The sequence below is a fragment of the Prionailurus viverrinus genome, chromosome B2, assembly GCF_022837055.1.
Source record: "Prionailurus viverrinus isolate Anna chromosome B2, UM_Priviv_1.0, whole genome shotgun sequence".
Classification (NCBI taxonomy): Eukaryota; Metazoa; Chordata; class Mammalia; order Carnivora; family Felidae; genus Prionailurus; species Prionailurus viverrinus.
This window is the reverse complement of record NC_062565.1, coordinates 15,147,957-15,171,027: the sequence shown is the minus strand read 5'-3', so window position 1 is coordinate 15,171,027 and position 23,071 is coordinate 15,147,957. Positions and strand designations below refer to the sequence as shown.

The 23,071-nt window shown below is 51.1% G+C and overlaps 1 protein-coding gene across 1 annotated transcript in view; it reads right to left on the bottom strand.

The window, feature by feature from the left end:
* The window catches only part of GFOD1 (glucose-fructose oxidoreductase domain containing 1), a 119,323-nt gene extending 104,257 nt beyond the window's left edge, over window positions 1-15,066 (bottom strand). The window contains exon 1 of the mRNA XM_047858288.1: window positions 14,074-15,066. Within this exon, the coding sequence (XP_047714244.1) occupies window positions 14,074-14,326 (253 nt within the window). The 5' untranslated portion in view covers window positions 14,327-15,066. The remainder of the gene's footprint in view (window positions 1-14,073) is intronic.
* Window positions 15,067-23,071: the final 8,005 nt, after the last annotated feature.

Below are 23,071 nucleotides of genomic sequence, written 5' to 3'. Positions count from 1 at the left end.
AGAAGAGTTAAGTAGAGGGTCCGCGGCCACTCAGAGCGTGGCAAAACCAGGACTCAAGCCCAAGCAACTTCACCCGTGATAGAACACGCATTCAGTGCCTCACTTTACTTTCTACAGGTTAACAGAAGATTCAACAGGCAACTCCTCCTTTTGAAATAAAGCAACAGAGATACAATGTGTCATACGGTGGGGGGTGGGGGGTTTAAAAGCCCAGCCAGTGCACTCAGCTAGCAAGGCTCTGTTGACTGACTACCCGACCCATGGTCAAGAACTAACTACCCATCCCACCACTGTGGCCTTTCCCTAAAACCATCTCCCCCAACAGGGGCGCCTGGGTGGCTCAGTCAGTTAAGCATCCAACCCCGGCTCAGGTCATGATGTCGCGGTTAGTGAGTTCGAGCCCCGCGTCGGGCTCTGTGCTGACAGCTCGGAGGCTGGAGCCCGCTTCGGATTCTGTGTCTCCCTCCCTCTCTGCCCCTCCCCTGCTCACACTCTGCTCTCAAAAGCTGAATAACTCTAGAAAAACATTATTTTCCTGAGGTTGACATGTGCGTCCACATATCATGCCCAGAGTGTTCTTCTCCAAGGAGATTCCTTCATCCTTTCTCTTGTGGTGCATCACAGCCCCACCCCTGCATCCCCACCCCAGCACTGACCCCTGTACCAAAAGGGGTTCCCCTGTATCACACAGGGACACGCACAGACCCAGAAACTGAGCAGGCTCCCCCTCTCCTCACCGGACCCCACTCTCCACCAGAGCATGGCCCCCAACTCCATCACACAGGCAGCTTCTGTCTTTACAAGGTCTCTTGCTGAGGGGTGCCTGGGTGGCTCAGTCCGTTAAGCATCCAACTTCGGCTCAGGTCATGATCTCACGGTTCATGGGTTCGAGCCCCGCATCGGGCTCTGTACCGACAGCTCAGAGCCCGGATCCTGCTTCGGATTCTGTCTCCCTCTCTCTCTGCCCCTCCCCCACTCGCGCGGTCTCCCCATCTCAAAAATAAACATTAGGGGCGCCTGGGTGGCTCAGTCGGTTAAGCATCCGACTTCAGCTCAGGTCACGATCTCGCGGTCCCTGAGTTCGAGCCCCGCGTCGGGCTCTGGGCTGATGGCTCAGAGCCTGGAGCCTGCTTCCGATTCTGTGTCTCCCTCTCTCTCTGCCCCTCCCCCATTCATGCTCTGTCTCTCTCCGTCTCAAAAATAATAAACGTTAAAAAAAATTTTTTTTAATAAATAAATAAATAAATAAACATTAAAAAAAATTTTTTTAACAAGGTCTCTCGCTAAATGGATTTTTACAGCTCTTTTCACACCCCATGAGGCCGCCATTGTGTTCCTCTCCAGGGGGTTCTTTCCAATGATCCTGCAAGCTGTTTCCTTTGCCTACCCCAGAGCTGTGTCATCTGTGACTGTCACCGTTTGGAATTGAGGGGAGAGAAAGATATAAGTGGAACTTCCTGCTGATGTGGCTGCGGGGGGGGGGGGGGGGGGGGGCAGTCAATTTGCTGGCAAAGAAGAATTTTTTTAATTCTAGACGAGAACAAATTTTTTTTTAATTTTGGACATTTTTTTAATTTAATTTTTTTAATGTTTATTTATCTTCCAGAGAGAGCACAAGGGGGAGAGGGGCAGAGAGAGAGGGAGACACAGAATCCGAAGCAGGCTCCAGGCTCCGAGCTGTCAGCACAGAGCCCGACACCGGGCTCGAACCCAAGAACCATGAGATCATGACCCGAGCCAAAGTTGGATGCTTAACGGACTGAGCCACCCAGGAGCCAGTAAATTTTGGACCTACTTACACTACTCTTTGTCCTAAGTGGTCAGTCATACGAAACACAATTTTCCTCAGAGTGTTGTCCCAGAACCAGATGGTTCCTTGAAAAGGATTTTACTTCATAAAACCTTCTATATCTTCCTTTTCAATTATTTAAATCCTACCCCCTCTTCTGGGTCCATAGAAGCCCCACCTCCTCCAGAAGGTCTTCCTGGACCCTCTCAGCTCTCAGAATTCCTCTTTCCTCAGTTTTCAGGCAGCATCCATTATCGGCAGGGCCACCTCCCTTGGGACCCAGGCTGCCTGAGGAGAAGGGCCCTGGGGACCAGCGTGGCCTTTCGTCACGGGCCCTGTTCATTTCCCTCTCTAGCCTCAAACCCGAGTTCCCCACTCAGCAAAACCAAAGCTCGGCAGTGAACATTATCCAGCCTCTAGATCCAGCCTTTCTAGAAGACAGCACAGCAGTAATTCAGCAGCTGTTAGAGGACGTTCCTTCCAATCTCTCTCTGCTCTAAGTCTTTTATTCACACACATAGCACCTTTTGTGGGGGGAATTCTCTGGGTTTTTTCTCTGCTTTTCTCCTTCGCGTTAGTACCCTTTGCGGATTGGCACTGGGGAGCTACCCAGGTGGCTGACCCTTAACCCAACACTGACATTTGGGGGGTTATTCAGTTGCCTCAAGCAAACACTTCCCGGCCTCACAGTATCACAATTCACTCCACTTCATGATACATGTTATTGCATTGTTGCGTGTTTGCGTATGCTTCTCTTCGGTCAAGAACAAAGACCGTATCTCACCATCTGAGGCACGGCTGGTGGGCTGGTGACAGCTAACAGAGTGCTATAGGCATCCAAAGGCATTTATTAAAGAGAAATGAATGAAGAAGAAAAACATTCTGCAGACACTGGGCAGAATAAGCGACTAAAGGATCCTGGACCCCCTCAGATCACCTTCAAATTGGAAATCTGAACGTTCAGTGCAGGCGAGCCTGGGCGGTTCAGTAGGTTAAGCATCCGACTCTTGATTTCGAGTCAGGTCATGATCTCATGGTTCGTGGGATCCAGCCCCGTGTTGGGCTCTGCTGACAGCGTGGAGCCTGCTTGGGATTCTCTCTCTGCTCCTCCCCCATTCATGTATGCATGAGTGCACGATCTCTCTCTCGCTCTCAAAATAAACATTTAAAAAAATTTTTTAATGGTTTTTTTTTTTTAATTTATTTTTGAAGGAGAGAGACAGAGCACAAGCAGGGGAGGAGCAGAGAGAGAGGGAGACACAGAATCTGAAGCAGGCTCCAGGCTCCGAGCCGTCAGCACAGAGCCCGACGCAGGGCTCGAACCCATGAATTGTGAGATCATGACCCGAGCCCAAGTCGGACGCTTAACTGACTGAGCCACCCGGGTGCCCCTCAAAATAAACATTTAAAAAAAAAAAAGGATTTTCAGCACATTATCAGGGCCTGGGGCAATGCTGGTGCCCCAGACATCAGCATCCGCTCACATGGCTGTCTTGCTTTTCTAAATAATGAACCATTTCCATGAATATCTGGCAAAGCTAATCTTAGTTAGGTTGGAGAATTAGTTCAGCTGCATCTAGTTCCAAAATCAAGAAGAAAGGAAAGTATTCAAGAACCAAAAAATCTACCCCTAACTGAACAACACAACAAGATCCCAAAACCAATGCTTACAACTCAACAGTAAGAAGAAAATTCAATGTAAAACTGCTCAAGAAATCTGAAGATACATGAGTGGCTAATAAGCACACAAGAAGTTGCTCAACATCAATAGTCACTAGGGAAATGCAAATCAAAGTCATAATGCGATAGCTCTATGCACTATCAAGGTTGTCCTCAAAAAGGCTGCCAATACCAAGTGTTGGTGCTGGTGTAGAGGAATTAGAATATCCCTACATAGCTGGTGGGAATATAGAATAGTACATACGAGGCAAATATATACATAGCATACAACCCAGCAATTTCGCTCTTAGATATCTATCCAAAAGAAGTGAAAAAAGCCTGGGTCTACAAAAGACTTGCATGCAAATGTTCAAAACAGCATTATTGATAATCACTAAAAACTGGGGGCGCCTGGGGGGCTCAGTCAGTTAAGCGTCTGACTCTTCTTTTCAGATCAGGTCACGATCACGAGGATGGTGAGTTCAAACCCCGCATCGGGCTCTGCACTGACCGTACAGAACCTGCTTGGGACTCTCTCCCTCTCCCTTCTCTGTCCCCCTCTCCCCTCTCTCTCCCCCTCCCCAGCTCTTGCTCACGTGCTCTCCCTCACAATAAATAAACTTAAAAAAAAAATAGCTAAAAACCAGAAGCAGTACAAACATCCATCAGAGGGTGAATGGATGAATAAAATGTGGTATTTTACTCAAAGATTACTCAGCAATAAGAAAAAGGAATGAATGTCTGATAGACACAACGACGCAGATGAACATCAAAAAAAATGCTACGGGAAAGAGGTCAGATACCAAAGACTACATACTACAGGACTCCATTTATGTGAAATTTCTAGAAGAAGCCAAATGACAGAGACAAAGCATATCCGGGGTTGCCAGGGGGTTGGGGTGGGAATGGGGGCCAGCTGCAAACAGGCAGGAGGAAACGTGTGGGGATGTTGGAAGCGTTCTAAAATTTTTTGCACAATGGTATACACTTACTAGAAATCATTGGCTCTCAATGGGTAACTCTTGTGATACATAAAGCTTATCTCAATAAAGCTATTTTTAAAAAGCAATGTGGGGGCGCCTGGGTGGCGCAGTCGGTTAAGCGTCCGACTTCAGCCAGGTCACGATCTCGCGGTCCGTGAGCTCGAGCCCCGCGTCGGGCTCTGGGCTGATGGCTCAGAGCCTGGAGCCTGTTTCCGATTCTGTGTCTCCCTCTCTCTCTGCCCCTCCCCCGTTCATGCTCTGTCTCTCTCTGTCCCAAAAATAAATAAACGTTGAAAAAAAATAAAAAAAGCAATGTGAAAGCTACATACCCATTTCACTGGGGCTTCCACACTCTATAGTTTCAGTTACGGGCGTCATGCTAATTGAAAGAGCCTCTCGGTACCACGAAAGCCGTTGCAGTTGGAAATCAGAAATTTTAAAAACAATTCCTATCATTGTAAAGTTGTTTTTTTTTTTTCCCCCTGCACTTTTTAATGCTCCCGGGGCATTAACAATTCTCAGGGAAAGTTTAAACTCCAGGGCGTCCTAAGCTTGCTTAAACCTGAGAAGCCAGCTTCCCCAAAGCCTGGATGACAGAGGTAGAACTGGTCAGGGTCCCTGCGGCTCTCAGCAGCGAGGGTTCTAAAGCCTTCCCGCCCCGCCTTGTTGGAGTCTAAACCAAAAAGATCTTTTGCCTTCAAAGTCTTCCCGTTCTAGAGGACAAGGCTCAGACAGTGCTCTCCTCCGGGCCCGCACTCACCAGCTGAACTCAATGGAACAGCTTCAGCACCAAGGAGTCTTGCCAGACCCACACTTGGGTGCCATCGCCCAGCTCACCTGGCCAGGTGGACTGGATCCAGGCAAAATGTGTGTTCATCAGAGGGCTCCAGAGAAACAGAACCAATACGGGGTGGGCGGGTAGATGGGGGCGGGGGGTGGAGAAAGGGAGAAGGGAAGAGGGGAAGGATGTGGGGAAAGTGAGGGGAAAGAGTGGGAGAGAGGGGGAGGGAATGGAAGAGGAGGGAGGGACTACGGGTCGGGGAGTGAGGGCAAGGCAGGCTTATTTTTAAGGAACCGGTTCATGCAATTATGGGGACCGGCAGGTCCCCAATTTGCAGGGCAGACTAGCAGGCTGGAGGCCTAGGGAAGAGTTTTCCAGTGTGAAGGCAGTCCGAAGGTAGAAATTCCTCTTCCCCAGGAAGCTCTATCCTTTTCCTGACTCCTTGGAGGCCCTACGCTCACCACAGTCCGCCTCTGGCACGTGCCAAGCAGAAGGTGCTCGGCCGTCAAACCCAATGGAGCCGGTCAAGTTTATCCATTCTCCCATCACATATTTTACAAACACACACTCCCTGAACTTAATACTAATGACGACAAGGTTGGCATTGGGTCGTCACACACGTGTTTCTTCTGTCCACTGTTTTACTGCGGTTATTATAAAAGCGGCAAAGTGCTGAGCGTGTGTTTCAGCAACATGGCTAAGGAACCCACAGTATCCAGAAACATCTACGTTTGTAAAACCTTCACCCAAGCGTGTGTTCTTAGAATGAGCACCTTGAGGGAGTGGGGCCCAGCTCGGGACGCCCGCCTGTCGTCCCTCCACCCCCACTTCCCTGCAGTAGAGGGTCCCCCATGGCATTTCGTGATGGGTCCCCCATGTTACAAGATAACCTCCAAAAAGACCGGGCCAGGGGAAAGCATTAGACACAAGCGGGGACAAGGGGAAGTGGGGACCGGTGGTAACTGCATTTGGGAGTCCTGGCCACCATATTTGGCGTTCTGTCCACCACATGGATGCAGGAAGCAGAGAAAGGTGGTTTAAAGCAGGACAGGCGATGAGGCCAACACATGGAGAGAAGCAGAGCACAAAAACGATAAAATTCCAGGAGTTCATAGTTTCCAGGCGCCTCCTGAGACCTGAGCTATGCCCCTGCCCCTGAGTTCCGTGGAGGACCCGGCATCCTTCTCACAGGGGATGATGAATCTCCACAGGTGTGGTGAGTTCCTGGGAACACCATCAGCACCTTCTAGATCACGCGTCTGTGAAGCAAGTACTGTATTCTCAGCAAATCCCACATGTGAAGCTTGGCTTATGCCCATTTCCTCTAAAAGAGGATAATAATAACTTTCAACTGTATTTTCCGAATCTAGCAGGAGGGAATCACCTCTTTTAAAAATATGATAAGCAAATCTTCAAAAGTACCACTGGTCGGGGGCGCCTGGGTGGCTCAGTTGAGTGTCCGACTCCTGATTTCAGCTCAGGTCGTGATCCCAGGGTCGTGGGCTCAAGCTCCGCGTCGGGCTCTGTACTGAGCGTGAAGCCTGCCTGGGATTCTCTCTCGCTTTCCCTCTGCCCCTCTCCCCTGTTTGTGCTCCTGCTCTCTCATATTAAAAACAAACAAAAAAATTAAGTACCATTTGGAATAGGTTGAAGAATTGATCACATCAAGAAGAAATAGACTAACATTTATTGAGTTTAGGCAGATAGCGGGTGGGGGGCGTGGGCTCTTTACACACCCCCCCCTCACTTTAATTGTCACACCAACCTTGTATGATTTTTTTTTTTTTATTTTAGAGAGAGAGAGAGAGTGAGAGAGAGAGAGAGAGAGAGAGAGAGCAAGCTAGGTAGGGGCAGAGGGAGAAGGAGACAGAGAATCTTAAGCAGGCTCCACACCCGACGTGGGGCTCGATCTCATGACCATGAGATCATGACCTGAGCTGAAATCAAGGGTTGGACACTTATCCCACAGAGCCACTCAGGTGCCCCCTATGATAATACCTTTAAATCCATCTTTTTGGCCAGAAACCTGAGGCTCGACAAGGATGTCACACACATAGTTGTGACCTGCCAACCTACTCTATCACCAGCAGTTCTGCGAATCACAATGTTGTCTACAATGAGAGGCCATGACGGCCCTCAATCAAAATATGTAACTAATTGCCTGTGTATTTCCTTCTTGGTGAAACCTTTAAAACAAGCTATTTACTTCCACCATTTTTTTTTTTTTTTATTCCTCCCTAGTTTCAGCATCAAAATGTCCAGTTTCTGCCTTTGGCTTTTTCTCATTTCCATTTAATCTTCTGCAGAATCGTACATTTTCAAAGCCAGATATCATCAGCAAAATAATCACTCAACTGCACCTAATTTCAGTTAGATGGAGTGGGATTGGTGAACCTTGACTTTTCCTAACAGTACAGAGTCATTTCTGCCATGGACATAACGCCCCAGGGCGTACTCGACCCTACAACAAACCCATAGACCCAAACCACCGCACTCAGTGCTGAGCGGGCAGAAACTCAAGAGAGAAGAGCACATTGCCTTTTCCACCCTGTGTTCGGAGAGGAAAACATCCCAAAGCGACTTCGAGGGGGGAGCCAGAAATGCGGGGTTTGCTGGGATTTCAGAATGGTGACCGCCAAGTGCACAAATGATGTCCAATTATCTACAGCCGTAGCTCCGCGCGTGGGGCCATGACGACCATCCCCGTTTTCTGTCCCGGCAGCCCTTGTCCGCCTTGGGCAACTGCAGACACTATGACGCAGGGGTGGCAAAGGGCACGGAGCTGAGGACACCAAACAAGTCCGGGAAAGATGCACGTGCAGCACCATCAAAGCTCAGAGAAACTCCGCAGCCTTCGTCACCATCCCAAAGGAGCCTCCCATCCCGCGGAGAGGCTTCCCCCAGCTCCAGAAACTGGGGCAGGGACCAGGAAAACAGAGGTCGTCGTGTTACACACAAAGGCACCAGATACTTTGACACCGTTCCCCCCCCCCCCCAACCCCCTCGCCAGTTTAATTATTCACGGCGAGGTTGGTCTTGTTTTCCCAGAGGCACAGAGCCATCACATCTCTGTGTCCGGCTGTCCCAGCATCGACACCACCCGGCGGAGGGAGGCGGGGCTGGACAGAAACGCTGAATCTTGGGTCCCACCCTGGAATCTGCCTTTTGACAAGGGCTCCAGGTGGTGAGACCGCGTGTGAGTGTCTGGGAGACAGTGGGCTACTGCGTGCAGGGCAAAGTGTGGTTTACTGATGGACCCATCCTCTTTGTAACCTTTTGCCTTCCCCAAGCATCCATTCATTCATTAAAAAGGCATTCATTTGTCATTTAGCAAATATTTACAGGGTGCCTAGTAGGTGACTCAGCGCCTGGCACTGTCTAGGGGAGATAAGGCCACCCCGGAGAGCAAAACAGTCGCAGGCTCTACCTCAAAGAACTTTCTTTCCACATGGGGAGATAAATACCAAATAAGAGAACCAGCAAGGGAAAGAGGTCATACAAACAGCAACAGTGCTACAAAGAACATAAAGAGGGTGCAGAGGGAGAACTGAGAAGTGGGGGAAAGGACTTTGGGTTGGAAGAGGAGGATCAGAAAGGCCTCTCTCTGGACATAACATCGGAGCTGAAATGTGAAGTCAGAACGAGCTAGCCATTCAGAGGAGTGAGGGAGAACCTTCCAGGCAGAGGGAAAAGCCAGTTTGCAAAGGCCCAGAGTCAGGAAAGAGGCTGGTGTGTTTGAGCAAAAAGGCCCAAGGTGCTGGAGGGTAGTGAGCCGGGGAGAGTGGACAGTCACCAAGGAGGTGACAGGGATTCTAGGCAGGGCCACTCAGGCCAAGAAAGCTGAATGATACCCCAAGTGCCATAGGAGATAGCACTGAGAGATTCTGAGCAGGGAATGACACAGTGCCATCTATATATATAGACAGACAGATGGCACTCGCCTATCGTATAGAGACTAGACTGGATAAGGAACAAGAGTGGACCTAGGGGGGCGCCTGGGTGGCTCAGTCGGTTGAGCGTCCGACTTCAGCTCAGGTCACGATCTCACGGTCCGTGAGTTCGAGCCCCGCGTCGGGCTCTGGGCTGATGGCTCGGAGCCTGGAGCCTGCTTCCGATTCTGTGTCTCCTTCTCTCTCTGCCCCTCCCCCATTCATGCTCTGTCTCTCTCTGTCTCAAAAATAAATAAAAATGTTTAAAAAAAAAAAAAGAGTGGACCTAGGGAGCCAGCATGTGGCTCATTGCATACTCTAGGTGCAGCAGGGCAAGTTGGAGACAGGTTTTGACTGACCCCAAAGGCTGGCTGGGAGCTTGTGCTGATCTGGATACAAAAGGTGAGTGAGACCATCCCGGCGAGGAAGGGCGGGCTGGAACCTAGTTCAGAAGCCTTCAGGCACCTGGCAGGCAAGGAGCTTGCAGAGAGAGAGGCACACGAGGAAATTGACAAACAGCAGTGTCATTTTGGGCGCCGGTTAATTTGGTAACATCTTTGTCAAAGGAAATGAGCACATACTTTTTGACCAGCCGCTGGCATATTTGTCCTACAAGCACGTTCGTGTGCGCAAAATGACACAGGTTCTAGGTTGTTCACTACGTGTTTGTATAAGCAAAAGATTGGGAATAACCTGAATGCTCAGTAATAGGGAACTGGTTAAATAAATGTTGATTTATCCATATGATGAAATATTATGCAGCCAAAAATAGGAACAAGGATACTTTCAGATGCTGGTTTTTATATACGTATATATGAATGTGTGCGTGCGTGTGTGTGTGTGTGTGTGTGTGTGTGTGTGTGTATCTTTTCAAGATTAACATTGTTGCATGACAAAAGTATATTAACAGTACGTATGGTATGGAATGTTACCAGCTACGTAAAAAAGGTTTTAGAATTTTTCACCCACATGGTTGCCACTACATACCCAGCCAGATCTTCAAAACTGGTAAGAGTGATTGCCTCCAGTTTGCTGAGATGCACTACGATAGGTTTGGGGAAAGATGGGGGGCATGTGGTGCTGAGACCACTACAGGGTACATGAGGGGTGAGAAGGGGAAAGGGGGAGGCTTCCGGGAGGAGGTAACACAAGGGCAGACTCTTCCAGAATGAACAGGCAACCCTCACAAGGCAGGTGTTCCCGACAAAGGCATGGACATATAATCAAACAGGGGACCATTCAAGGGCACACTAGTAGTTTGGGGTTTAGCTAAAGCTCATGGGGTTCCAGAATAGCCAGCAGGATATGAGCCCGGGCAGGCTCACCCGAGGCCAGCTCTTGCCCGACATGCCAAGCACTTGGGACTCTTCCTAGAAGTGACGCAAGGGGGGCACAGTGACATGACCGAGTGTAAAGTTCTTCAAGGAAATTCTGGCAGCAGCGTGGACAATGGAGGCAGTGGCGAGGAGGGGCAGGCTGGAACCTAGTTCAGAAGCCCAGGTACGGAGCCAGTTCCTTCTCTGGAGGAAGCAATGATAGCAAAAAAGGAACAGATATAAGAAGGAACTAATTCCACGGGTGGGGTAAACAGGAATAAAGGATAATTCTACAGTCTCACCCGAGCTACTACGATCTGAGAAAAGGAACTGAGGCAAAGAAGCAAGGTTAGGGGATGGAAGGGGGAAAAAAGGACTCCAGGGAGGCAGAATGGCGGTGTTCAAATCCCCAGCAGTATTCCCTTGAGCAATTCCACTCGGTTCTCTGGATTTTAGCTGCCTCATTTGCAAAATGGGCATCACATCTATCTCAGAGGACCATTCTCATCATGAAATGAAACGTTTTCCATACTGCACCTACCATATTGCCCGGCACAGGGTAGGTATTTAATAAGGGGCAGCCCTGGGCGCTGGAGAAACTGTACAAAAGAATGGCAGGAAAGTCTCTACAACAGAGAAATGCCTAGTTCATCAAAGTAGGGATTTCAAGGGAATTTTTAGAAATTAAAGGAGGATGTATGTGATTCTATTTTTTTAAGGTTATTTATTTTGAGAGGGAGAGAGAGGGAGGGAGAGGGAGGGAGAGGGAGGGAGAGGGAGGGAGAGGGAGGGAGAGGGAGGGAGAGGGAGGGAGAGGGAGGGAGAGAGAGGGAGAGAGAGGGAGAGAGAGGGAGAGGGAGGGAGAGAGAGGGAGAGGGAGAAAGAGAGAGAGGGAGAAAGAGAGAGAGAGAGAGAGAGAGAGAGAGAGAGAATCCCAAGCAGGCTCACACTGTCAGTGCAGAGCCCGATGCAGAACTCGAACTCACAAACCCTGAGATCACGACCTGAGCCAAAACCAAGAGTCAGACACTTAACCGACTGAGCCACCCAAGTGCCCCTATGATTCTATTGATTCCAAGTGTCATTCCTCGATGGTCCCCAGACCAACCCCTTACCTTGACAGGCCTGAGACCAGTTATGAGTGTGGATAGATGGCCACAGACCACTGGCCACTGCTGGGCCAGCAACTCAAAGCCCTAGCCTTTGCCAAAAGAAGGCCAATTCACCAGGACCAGTGAAGACCGGCTTGTTTCAATTCTGGGCAAACTCTAGCAGCTATAAACCCCAACGGCCAAACCAGGCCTGTAACTGTCTGGGGTGTTTCACTTCCTGTGTTGTATGTGCTGAACCTCTAACCATGACAGCAAAGCATACCAAGATGACCACCAGGCTGCATATTTGCAGGTACATCGTCAACGGGAGTGGCCTGGGGATTTTCCAGGAGAGATGATGTGGGGAATGAGACCAACATCCGGCCACATCTAAAGTCGATGTCCCCCTTCATTTTCGATAATCACAACCTATCTCAAGTTACCTGCAAAATCAGGAGTTAAAAAAAGAAAAAAAGCTCAAAACTTCCTACAAAACATATACGCAAAACCCTATTCCTTAGTCACGCTTATTAAACTAAGTCTGTTTCTGAAGCCTCTTGGCTTGGCTTTGAAGAGGTAACTCGTGTTAGTCTTGTCAAGGGAAAAAAAGAAGTCACGGGGATTATTGCAAATAAGAACAGAAGTATCCAGAAATGTATAATGTGTGCCCCTCCTCTCCAACCAAATGCTCTTTGGGCTGAAGTACAAGAGTTGGTCAGGAAACAGGGACATCCTTGTCCTCCAAATTGCCACTCTCCTGGTGATACGCCTTAGGGGTGCTGACCGACAGGGCTGCGTTGCCATAGTGGGGAGAAGCGATGTTACAAGGTCTGTCTGATATGACCAGGCATAAGCTCTTCAGGTGAAACCTGGTGGATACCAACTGTCCTAATAGATTCAGGCCACAGGAGGGTTATGACCTATTTGATAACGCACAGACCCACTGCAAGCACAGAGGTCAGCTATCCAACATATATGACACCAAACAGAAAAGAGAGCCCAGAACCCAAGGACATTCAATTCAAGGCCAAAGAAAAATAAACAAAGGTCAGAAACTTAATCAAATTGACATGAAAACTGACAGGCTTGGGCAGCCTCCTTAGGAATTGGATCAGATGTCCCGTCTGAGTCCAGAGCAAAATGGCCTAATTTTTTTTTTTTTTAAATGGTTTTCTAGGAAGAAAGAGTTCTACCTTCCGGTCATAGGTCTCTGCAGTTAATTAAAATATACGTACATTTCATCTACCCTTAATCCGTGCCCATTAAAACATAAAAATAAAACACGCCTTCCCAGATTACATAAATTACCATGGACTTCTGGGTACTGTCCCTGCCCTTCCCTTGAAACACTTCTTTAATGTCGCGTCCTGGGCCATAAGCTTGGTCTCTTTCCTCATCAATAAAAATTCCAACTTTCAAGGGCGGGCGGTACACTTTCTGGGCGGGTTCGGAGGCAGGGATACTGCTGGGATCGTCTTAGGTATGTGTGAGGACTGCCAATGGACAAAATTACGCTTCTTTTTCCCCTGGGCACGGCAAAGCCGCGGTTGCTCTGTGCTCGGAGATTGTTCAGACTGCCTGGGTTATATAGGTGGGGGGACCGGATGGCCAGGGGCGGTGAGCCCGTTCCCAGCCTCCCTGCCCACGTCAGACCTGGGAACTTTCCCCACGGTTATTAAGGAGGGACTAGTGCATGCTCCCACGTGAAAGGGGCTGCCGCGGGGGCTTTTCCCACACAAAGCACCCATGCCTCTGGAACGGCTGCGTTCGTCCCCTAAAAATTCAAGACCTATCATTCCAAACCCACGCAGAAGGCAGCTCCTGAGCTGCCACGCTCGACAGTTAAATCCCCCTGGTTTTATCAAACCGGTCGTCACTAACCCACGACCTCCTGGAAGACGTCCCCATAAATCCCTCTCCCCCCGCCCCATCGAACCACTCCCGCCGTCCTCGCTTACAGCCAAGACTTAGTAATTCCAGCTGATCGTCAAATTCTAACCTCACACCAAACTAACAGCAGAAAGAAGCAAACTGGCCGGGCAGGACGTCACAGCTGCTCGGGATCAGGTAGTCTCCCGCCCTCAGGAAAACCAGACACACGTGTGGGGCCCTTGTTTCGGGTGTTCCCGGGCGCGCACTCGCCTCTCCCAGGCGCGCACCCACGCACACACTCGGGGCACTACGGGCACAGCTGGGGACTGAGTTTCCTCTCCCTCCGAGCAGCCCATGCCCAGTCCTCGGCATCCGATCCGCCTGGTCGACATCCCGGGAACACACGCCTCCTCCAGCCTCCGCGCCACACACGTGGGAAGGCGCGTCCAGGTGGTGCCAGAAGGGAGGAGAGAAGCGCAGAGGCTGGGAAGGCCGGGGATGAGGAAGGAGGGAGCTCCGAGTGGCCTGTGACATCTCAGGTCCCCGGGCCGGCGTAGATGCCTCGTAAGCCTCGGGGATGAAGAGGGGGCGAGAGCAGAAGAGCAGCAGGGAAGGAAGGAAGGCTGCAGGGGAGGGGGGAGGGGGTCGCTCACCCAGGGTTTTGACAGCGATCTGCCTGGTGAGGGGCGGCGGCAGGTTGATGCACACCAAGTCCACGTCCTGATGCAGCAGCACCTCGTCAATGCGGCTGGTGTAGAAGGGGACGCTCATCTCCTTGGCCAGCTCCTCCGCTTCCTCCTGCGTGCGGCCCCACAGCGCCTTCACCGCGAAGCCCTCGTCTTTCAGCAGCGGGATGATGACACGGGCCGTGAGGCTGGTGCCGAACACGCCCACCCCGGGAAGCATGGCTGCTCCGGTCCGCCGGGTTCTGCCTCAGCTCAGATCTCCAGTCCCACAGGCTCACACACCCCCGTGTAGCCAGTCCTGCGCCCGGCTCGCCGCGGTGCGCCAGCAGCCCGTGCACCGGGCAAGGCGCCCGGGTGCCGAGAGCGCACCGAGCTGCAGGCGGAGCAGGCTCGGGGCGCCTCAGTGCGGCGTCTGCTGCAGTGTCCGCCACGCGGGGCTCTCGTCCCTCCCGGGGGCGGCGGCAGGGACCCCCCCGGGGCGCCCGAGGCCCCGAAGCCCCGCGGAGCCCGGGCTCAGGCAGCGCCCCCGCCGCAGCGCCGGCCGGCTCCGCGAGCCCCGCCGAGGCCGCCCCATGGCCGGCTCATCCCCGCGCCCGCGCCGCCGCAGCCCGGGACCCGCTCTCTCTCCCGCGTGCTTTCCGCAGCCGGCGAGTCGCACACCCTGCCCGAGCACGGACCGGCGCCGGCTGCGGGGTCCCCCTCTCTCCCCCGCCCTCGGCTCCGAATGAAATAATCCAGCGGCCACCAGGAGGCCGGCTAAGCGCGCGGCTCGCAGGGCGCCGGACGCGGATCTCGAGCTGCAGCGCGGCGCCGACGGCCACGACCCGGCGCCAGCCTTCTCATTCTGCTGCCATGTTCGCTCGCAGCGCGGCTCGGGCGGCCTCGGCCCCAGGCCGGCTCGGGCTCCGGGATCCCGCGGGGACGAGGGCGGAGTTGGGGAGTTTGGCTGTCAGCAGCCGGGTGTCGCCGCGCCGCCCCCGCCGCAGCGCCGCGCGCCATTGGCCGCCGCGCGCCGCCCCCGCCCCCGCCGCCCCGGGCTCCCGGAGCGCGCCGCGCGGGGCCCAGGAACCCAGCCCGGCTCCTCCCCCGCCCCGCCCCGCGCGCCTCCGGCCCCTCCGCCGCTTCCCTTTCTTCGCCCTCACCTCCTCCCTCCCTCCTCGCCTCTTCCCAAACCCCGCCCCAAGCGGGCCAATAAATCCACCGGGGCGGGCGCGCCCTGATGGGCTAGGCGTGCGTCCCTGGGAGGGGGAGCGCGGGGGACCCAGCGAGGTGTGAGCGACGGAGCGGGAGCGAAGCCTACATGCCCAGAACACACTAGGGAAGCTTTCCAGGCATTCTCTCTGAATCCTCGCGCTAACCTTAAGGTTATTGGAAACCCACTTAACTGGTGATGTAATTGAGTCCTGGGAAGGGTAAGTGACTCGCGCAAGGTCACACAATAGGTGAGCAGCGGGCCTGCGATTGGAATCCAGGCTAGGCTCCAGAGTTTGGGCTGCGGGCTGGAGAGTTCTCTCTCCTTCTAAGAGGTCTCGCTCCAGCCGCGCGCCACCCCTGCCGCCGCGCGCGCAAGGTCCTGTAGCCTTCCTCCTCCCAGTCGTCTTAACGAAAGCTCTGCTTTCCCCCGCGAGGCCAGCCCCTGCTATGTGAGGGGTCCCCGGAGTGGCTGCGGCACGTGTGTCCACGTCTGGGTTCTGAGAAGAAGGGGACGCCCTGGCCAGAAGCTAGGCCAGTTGCTTGGCTTCGAGCTTTGGCTTCTTTGGCAGCTTCCCGTGGCCTCCACTCGCTGGTCTCTCCCCCACCCGCACCCTCTGCTCCTTTGGAGGAAGGGGGAGGGGGGCCGGCTAAAGTTGGCTCTGCGTCCCTGGAGCCCAGGGAATCCTGCGCCTGTCTGGTTTCCCATATCCTCCGCACGGATCACACTGGCATGTGTGTAGTAAGCACTCAATAAACATTTGCTAAACAAATGAATGAATATTCACCGAATGTCCGCTGCGTGTCCACTTGGTGCTGGGATGCGTGACCCAAAGCTGAAAGGGACCTGGCTTCTGGCTCCAAGTCTCTTGAGAGGTCAGGGGTCCTGTTCCTCTCTTGTCTTCAGCACTCAGCTCAATGTGGCACACGGTCTGCTTCAACGCAGGAGCGGAAAACGTGATACTTGCAAGCCTTTGAAGCAACTTGTAACAATCAGGCGGGCAACTTGTGGCAATCGGGCAGGCGCGTGGAGAGAGCAGGATACCAGAAAAGCTCGTGTGTTGCAATGAGGGGGGGAGGTGGCTGACCTCAGGGCGTTAGAAGAAAGGCACAGAGGACACTGAGTGCTCTGAGTGGCTGCCAACGGCCTGGGAAGGTCTGAGACAAAAGGAGTATTGCCATCAGTACTGACAGGCTGCTTTTGAGCAGAGGTTTTGTAAGAACCAAGGCAGGAACGCCTACCAGGGTAAGGGGCGCAGGCAATGGGGTCAGACACGAGGCACCATCTCGGCACACAAGAGGCCAGGTCATAGGTCAGGGATGGCAACCGCTCATCGAGAGCAGGGGGTGTGGAGCTTGGCATGGGGGTTGGAAGCAGAGACAGCGCACCTGGGGTTGACTCTTGGTTCTGCCATTTACCAGCCGTGGGGCCTTAAGCGGATTACTCTATCTTTTGGTGCCAAGGTTACGTTACCTATGTTAAATCGGGGTAACGATGGCATATACACAGAGTTTTGGAGGATTATCAAATCCTTAGAATAGTGCCTGGCACATCGTAAGCTCTAGATAAACGTTAAATACATATGGTAAATAAACATGGAGAGGGGTCTGTTACCAACGTCATGCTTGATAGGAGAGACAGCTGTCCAAGGGCAGCAGTATCTAGCCAGTAAGAGAGAATTCTGTTTGTGTTCTTTTCTTTATTTTTTTAATGTTTTATTTGTTTTTGAGAGACAGTGCGAGCCGGGGAGGGGCAGAGAGAGAGAGGGAGACACAGAATCCGAAGCAGGCTCCAGCCTCTGAGCTGTCGGCACAGAGCCCGCTGGGGGGAGGGGATCCCACGAATCGTGAGATCATGACCTGAGCCGAAATCGAGAGTTGGATGGTTAATCAAATGAGACACCCGGTGCCCCTGCTTGTGTTCTTTTAAAGGGGACTGTACCCATAGCTGCAGTGTGAATAAAAATACACCTTACTTCTGTGTAATATCAAAAGAAAATGACCACAAGTGTATAAAACAGACATCATCCCCATTTCATAGAAGACAAAACAGAATCCTGGCAGCATCTCAGACTTAGGGATCTAAAACTGAATGCTTCACTTCCAACCTCCCCCCCCCCGCCCCCCGCAGACTGTTTCTCCCCCCATCATTCCCATCTTAACAAGTGGCACCACCAGCCCACAGCTGGCCAAAATCCTTGGAGGTGGCCAGGGCTCCTTTCTCGTACACTCTACAGTTGAGCATCACCAGGTCCTCAGCTTTCAAAATGCATCCAGAGTCTGACAGCTTCTCTGCCGGGCGGGGACCTGGGGTCCCCGTCATCACTGCCCGGACCAGAACATTCACCTCCCCGCTGGTCTACCTCCTGGAACCTTTTGTGCTTCCCCACAGTCTGTATTCTCCACACAGCAGTCAGAGTGAATCTTTAAAAGGTAAGTCCAGTCACGTCCCCTTAGACTTGACACCTAGCAGTGAATAAACCCCAAATTCCTCAGGATGTCCTGAAAAGCTCCTCCTGAGCCAACCCTCTGCCTCGCACGTCTCTCCACCTCCAGCCCTCCACCTCACCGCCTGTACTCCAGCACACTGGCCTCCTCGCCGTGCACTCTACCCACAGAGCCCCTTCTTGATTCCGGGCCCTTGCACTTGCTGTGTCCTCCACACCCCCCCTTCCACCCCCATGTATCCACCTGGCTCACTCTCCTCACTCTACTCCGGTCTCTGCTCAGATATCACTTCCTTAGACGGCTTTGCCCCACCATCCTGGCTAAAATGACATTTTGTCACATTTCCTCCCCGTGTCTGGCTTCGTTTTTCTTCATAGCTCCTCTCACCGCCTTGCAACATGTAATATACCTGTTTATCATCCTTTTGCCTCAACAGATTATAAACTCGTGGAGGTCAGAAGTTTGGGTGCCTTGCTCATTCCTGAACGCCCAGCGCCCAAAATTGTATCTGGCGCCTGCTAGACGCTCAATATGCATTTGTTGAACAAATCCTTAGATGTTCTTCTACCCACCAGGTTTTATTACGAAGTTCTGTACCAGTTAATGTTTATAAACTCCTTAAAGCTATGCCAAGTGCCGTGTGCAAGAACGATTTAGGCCCCGGAGGAGCGAGGCTGAGTATGGCAGGGCCCCCGCCTTCAGGTTACTCATGCCTGGTGGCCTATTGATACGAATTGACAATGGCAAGGTAGCGTGACTCACACCATGGTAGGAACCTGCAGAGGGTGATCTGGGAGTGGAGGAAGCCTTCCAAGACTTGTAGCCAGAGGAGACAACTAGACTCAGGTTTTGAAGGACTTGCTGGAGTTAGCCGGAATAAAGAGGGGAGAATATTCTAGACTGGGGGAGGCTAAAAATAGGCTAACTCAAGGGGTGCCTGGGTGGCTCAGTTGGTTAAGTGTCCAACTCCTTATCTCATGGTTCATGAGTTTGAGCCTCACATCGGGCTCTGCAATGACAGCACAAAGCCTGCTTGGGATTCTCTCTCTTTCCCCCTTCCCAACTCTCATGTGTTCCCTCTCTCTCTCTCTCTCCCCCTCTCAAAAATAAAATAAACAGGGGCGCCTGGGTGGCTCAGTCAGTTAAGCATCTGACCTCAGCTCAGGTCATGATCTCACAGTCCGTGAGTTCGAGTCCCGCGTCAGGCTCTGGGCTGACAGCTCGGAGCCTGGAGCCTGCTTCTGATTCTGTGTCTCCCTCTATCTCTGCCCCTCCCCAGCTTGCACTCTGTCTCTCTCTGTCTCAAAAATAAAAATAAATAAAAACATTAAAAAAAATAAAATAAAATAAACTTTAAAAATAGGCTAACTCAAGGTGGAAGGGTTTGCGTGGAAGAGGCTAGGACATGAGGGACGGTGGCCCAAAGACCTAAAGCAGACAGTGAACAATCGGATTGGAATTTTAAAGATTAAAAAAAAAAAATTTTTTTTAATGTAATCGCTACACCCAAGGTGGGACTTGAACTCATAACCCTGAGATCAAGAGTCACACGCTCTACCAACCGAGCCAGCCAGGTGCCCCACATTGGCCTTTTACAACCATTGCTCAGGCTCCGTTATGGAGGCAAATTGCAAGAGGGCATACCACACGCAGCCCCACAAGGAGCCCACCGCAATACCCCGAGTGTGAAGGGAAACTCATGCATGGGAATGAAAATGCAGACACAGGTACATGAGATAAAGCAGGGCACTCTGCTATGACAAGATGGAGTCTCCCAGGCCTTGCAACTGATTGGACGTGCGAGGGGGGTGAGGAGGAGTTGGGGTGACTTCCCAGGTTGGAGTAGGTGGAGAAGCCGAGTGTCCATTTGTGTCTCACCCGGTTCACGGTACCGGGCAGGGGAGGATTGCTCTCAGCACACATCGATCCCGAGCTTCTGATAACATGGACCTTTGAACCCCAGTGCTTTTGCACATGATACCCTCACAAACATCTGGTGTTTATTCTTCATGTTCTTTGTGCGAGACCCTCTTAAACCTGGATCCTGAATCCCAACACAAGCCGGCGTTCTGACCTTTTAAACAGTTCTGAAAATAAGCCTAAATTTTCTCTCCCCTCATTCCATGATTTATCTGCCAATCTCTACTGTTTGCATTTGGGTAAAGAGTTTAGGCCCATTTTCATGTCATTTAAGATGAGTGTCATGTGACTCCAAAAAGAACATTCTAAACCTTTCTTTAGAAATAAAAATAGTATGGGGGCGTCTGGGGGACTCAGTCGGTTACATGTCCAACTTCGGCTCAGGGCATGATCCCACAGTTAGTAAGTTCGGGCCCCACATCAGGCTCTGTGCTGACAGTTCAGAGCCTGGAGCCTGCTTAGATTCTGTGTCTCCCTCTCTCTGTGTGTCCCTTCCCCGCCTGTGCTCTCTCTCTCTCTATCAAAAGTAAGTAAACATTTTAAATGTTTTTTAAAAAAAAAAAAAGAAATAAAAAATAAAAATAGTGTGTGGGGCACCTGGGTGGCTCAGTTGGTCAAGCATCTGATTCTTGATTTTGGCCCTCATCATGATCCCAGGATCATGGGATTGAGCCCTGCATCAGGTTCCATGCTGATCATGGAAGCTTTTTAAAAAATCTCTCTTTCCCTCTGCCCCTCTACCCTGCTCTCTCTCTCTCTCTCAAAATAAGAAGAAAAAAGAAAAATAGTGGGGATTCATTTTTTTATTCATAGCCCTAGGATGATGATAAAATGGAATTTCTTCTCATATTAATTTAGTCTAATGATAATTTTAAATATTTTCATTGTACAAGTCACTGACACAGATTACAGAAATTTCAGAAATAAAAGGAATTCTATCTTAATCTCTCCAGCTTTACACAGCCACTGTAAATAATTTGGTTTATTCGCTTCCGCAATTTGAGAAATATTTTATTGTTTTAATGAAAAATAAAAGAGAAAGTCTTGTTATCTAGCTAGATTTGTTTATTGTTCTTTTTGATACAAAGTAGAAATAAGTTTTGAGGGGCGCCTGGGTGGCGCAGTCGGTTAAGCGTCCGACTTCAGCCAGGTCACGATCTCCCGGTCCGTGAGTTCGAGCCCCGCGTCGGCTTCTGGGCTGATGCCTCGGAGCCTGGAGACTGTTTCCGATTCTGTGTCTCCCTCTCTCTCTGCCCCTCCCCCGTTCATGCTCTGTCTCTCTCTGTCCCAAAAATAAATAAAAAACGTTGAAAAAAAAATTTAAAAAAAAAAAAAGAAATAAGTTTTGATCGTTTTTAGCTGAGAACCCATAAATGCCCAATAGCCTTAAAAATCTTAATATTTGTAGAACAAAATACTTTTGCTCTTGGTAGAAACCTAGCTTTGCCAAATGCCTTGCTGGAGATTCTGGGATTCTACTAAACATTTCTAATATGGAAGGTGCTGAAACTTATTCCTGGACTTGTCATTAGTAGAGTTTTAAAAGTACCCATTCAACATTGGGTACAACTCTTGATCTGGGCTCAGGTCACGATCTCAGGGTTGCTGGGGTGGAGCCCCATGTCCGGCTCTGCATTGACAGCACGGAGCCTGCTTGGCATTCTCCCTCTCCCTCTCTTCGCCCCTCCCCTGCCCGCGCTCTCTCTCAAAATAAATAACTACCGTTTATTGAGTGCTTGCCATACATGAGCCACTAGGCTAAGCCCTTGGCATGTATTTACTGCTTGCAGCTCTTGCTGGTAAGTACCATTATCCCCACTATACAAATAAAGAAACCGCTACCTAAAACAAGTTAACTTGCCTAAGGTAGGTCATAAAGGCATAAAGGTTTGACTGAAATCGCCAGACTCCAAACTCACAGTGTATTACCACTGAGCCCTTGAACTTGTGTTAGATACCACAGCCTCCGTTTCCCCCCCTGACAACAGGGCACCGGGCCCTCTAAAGAGAAACACACTTACATTTCTCCCCTATGTCTTTCTCTCCTTCCCCTAGCAAAGGCCAACAGGCTCCCTGAGGAGGGGTTCCCTAAAGCTGTGTCCAGGACAGAAAAATCAGTGCAGTGCCTGTGCTGTTGCTCCTGGGGACAGGGGCATAGGACAGGATTGCCCACCAGCATCTCTCCCCTGGACTCCTAACAGGCCCAACCCTCACGCTGTCGCTGCCTCCCACCCGTAAGTAATCAGAGCTTTGAAAAGCATTAGCCATTAAACTTCAATAATTAAAACATATTTTTTTAAACGTAAACATTGTCAAATATACCTCAATATTAAAAAAAAAATTAAATACATATCAAGACAAAAATAAATAGAAATAAGACCACTGGCCATCTGGATTAAAACCCTCTGCTGCTTTCCTCCGGCACCCGCAATACTAGCCTAAGGCCCTCGCTATGGCCTCGAAGGCGCTCGGCTCTGTCCCTCTGTCCCAGGAATCGGATTCTTGGGCCCGGCAGGGATAGAAACGAGGCCAGACCTAAAAATCAAAGACACAGGGAAGGCTTTATTGGGGTCACAGATGGAGATAAAGCAAGACAGGGCAGCAACAGAGAGAAAGTCCTGCTTCCATACAGACATGTCTTGTCCAGGGTCCCTCTCTGGTGCAATAGGCTAACGAGGGAAAGGGGGGGGGGGGGAATACCTCATTCTGATTGGCTAGAAGGGCCTCGTCCTGATTGGTCGATGTTGGCAGGCAACTCAGGCAGCTCATTGGTGCTTTTCCCAGCCTGAGTCTTCTGGGGTTTGTTTGGTTTTTTTTAATGTTTTTATTTATTTTTGAGACAGAGAGAGACAGAGCATGAGCAGGGGAGGGGCAGAGAGAGAGGGACGCACAGAATGCGAAGCAGGCTCCAGGCTCCGAGCTTTTCAGCACCCAGCCCCATGCGGGGCTTGAACCCACCAACCGTGAGATCATGACTTGAGCTGAAGTCGGAGGCTTAACCGCCTGAGCCACCCAGGCGCCCCCAAAGAGTCTTCTGTTTTAAGTCTGGCTTGTCTGTGGGGCCGCATCCTGGTCACATCCTGCTTCTGTTCTGTAAGAGAAGAAGTTGAAACAATAGCAGCTCACAAAAAGTGCCCCGGGTGCATAATATTTTTTTTAATGTTTATTTACTTTTGAGAGAGAGAGAGAGAGAGGTGTGAGCAGGAGAAGGGCAGAGAGAGAGAGAGAAAGAGAGGGACACATAGAATGTGAAGCAGCCTGCAGGCCCCACGTGGGGCCTGAACGCAGGGACTTCGAGATCACGACCTGAGCTAAAGTCAGACGCTTAACCTCCTGAGCCACCCAGGCACCCCAAGGTGCATAATCTTTTTAACCTGGGGCCTGTTTCTATGGTCCCTAACTGTTT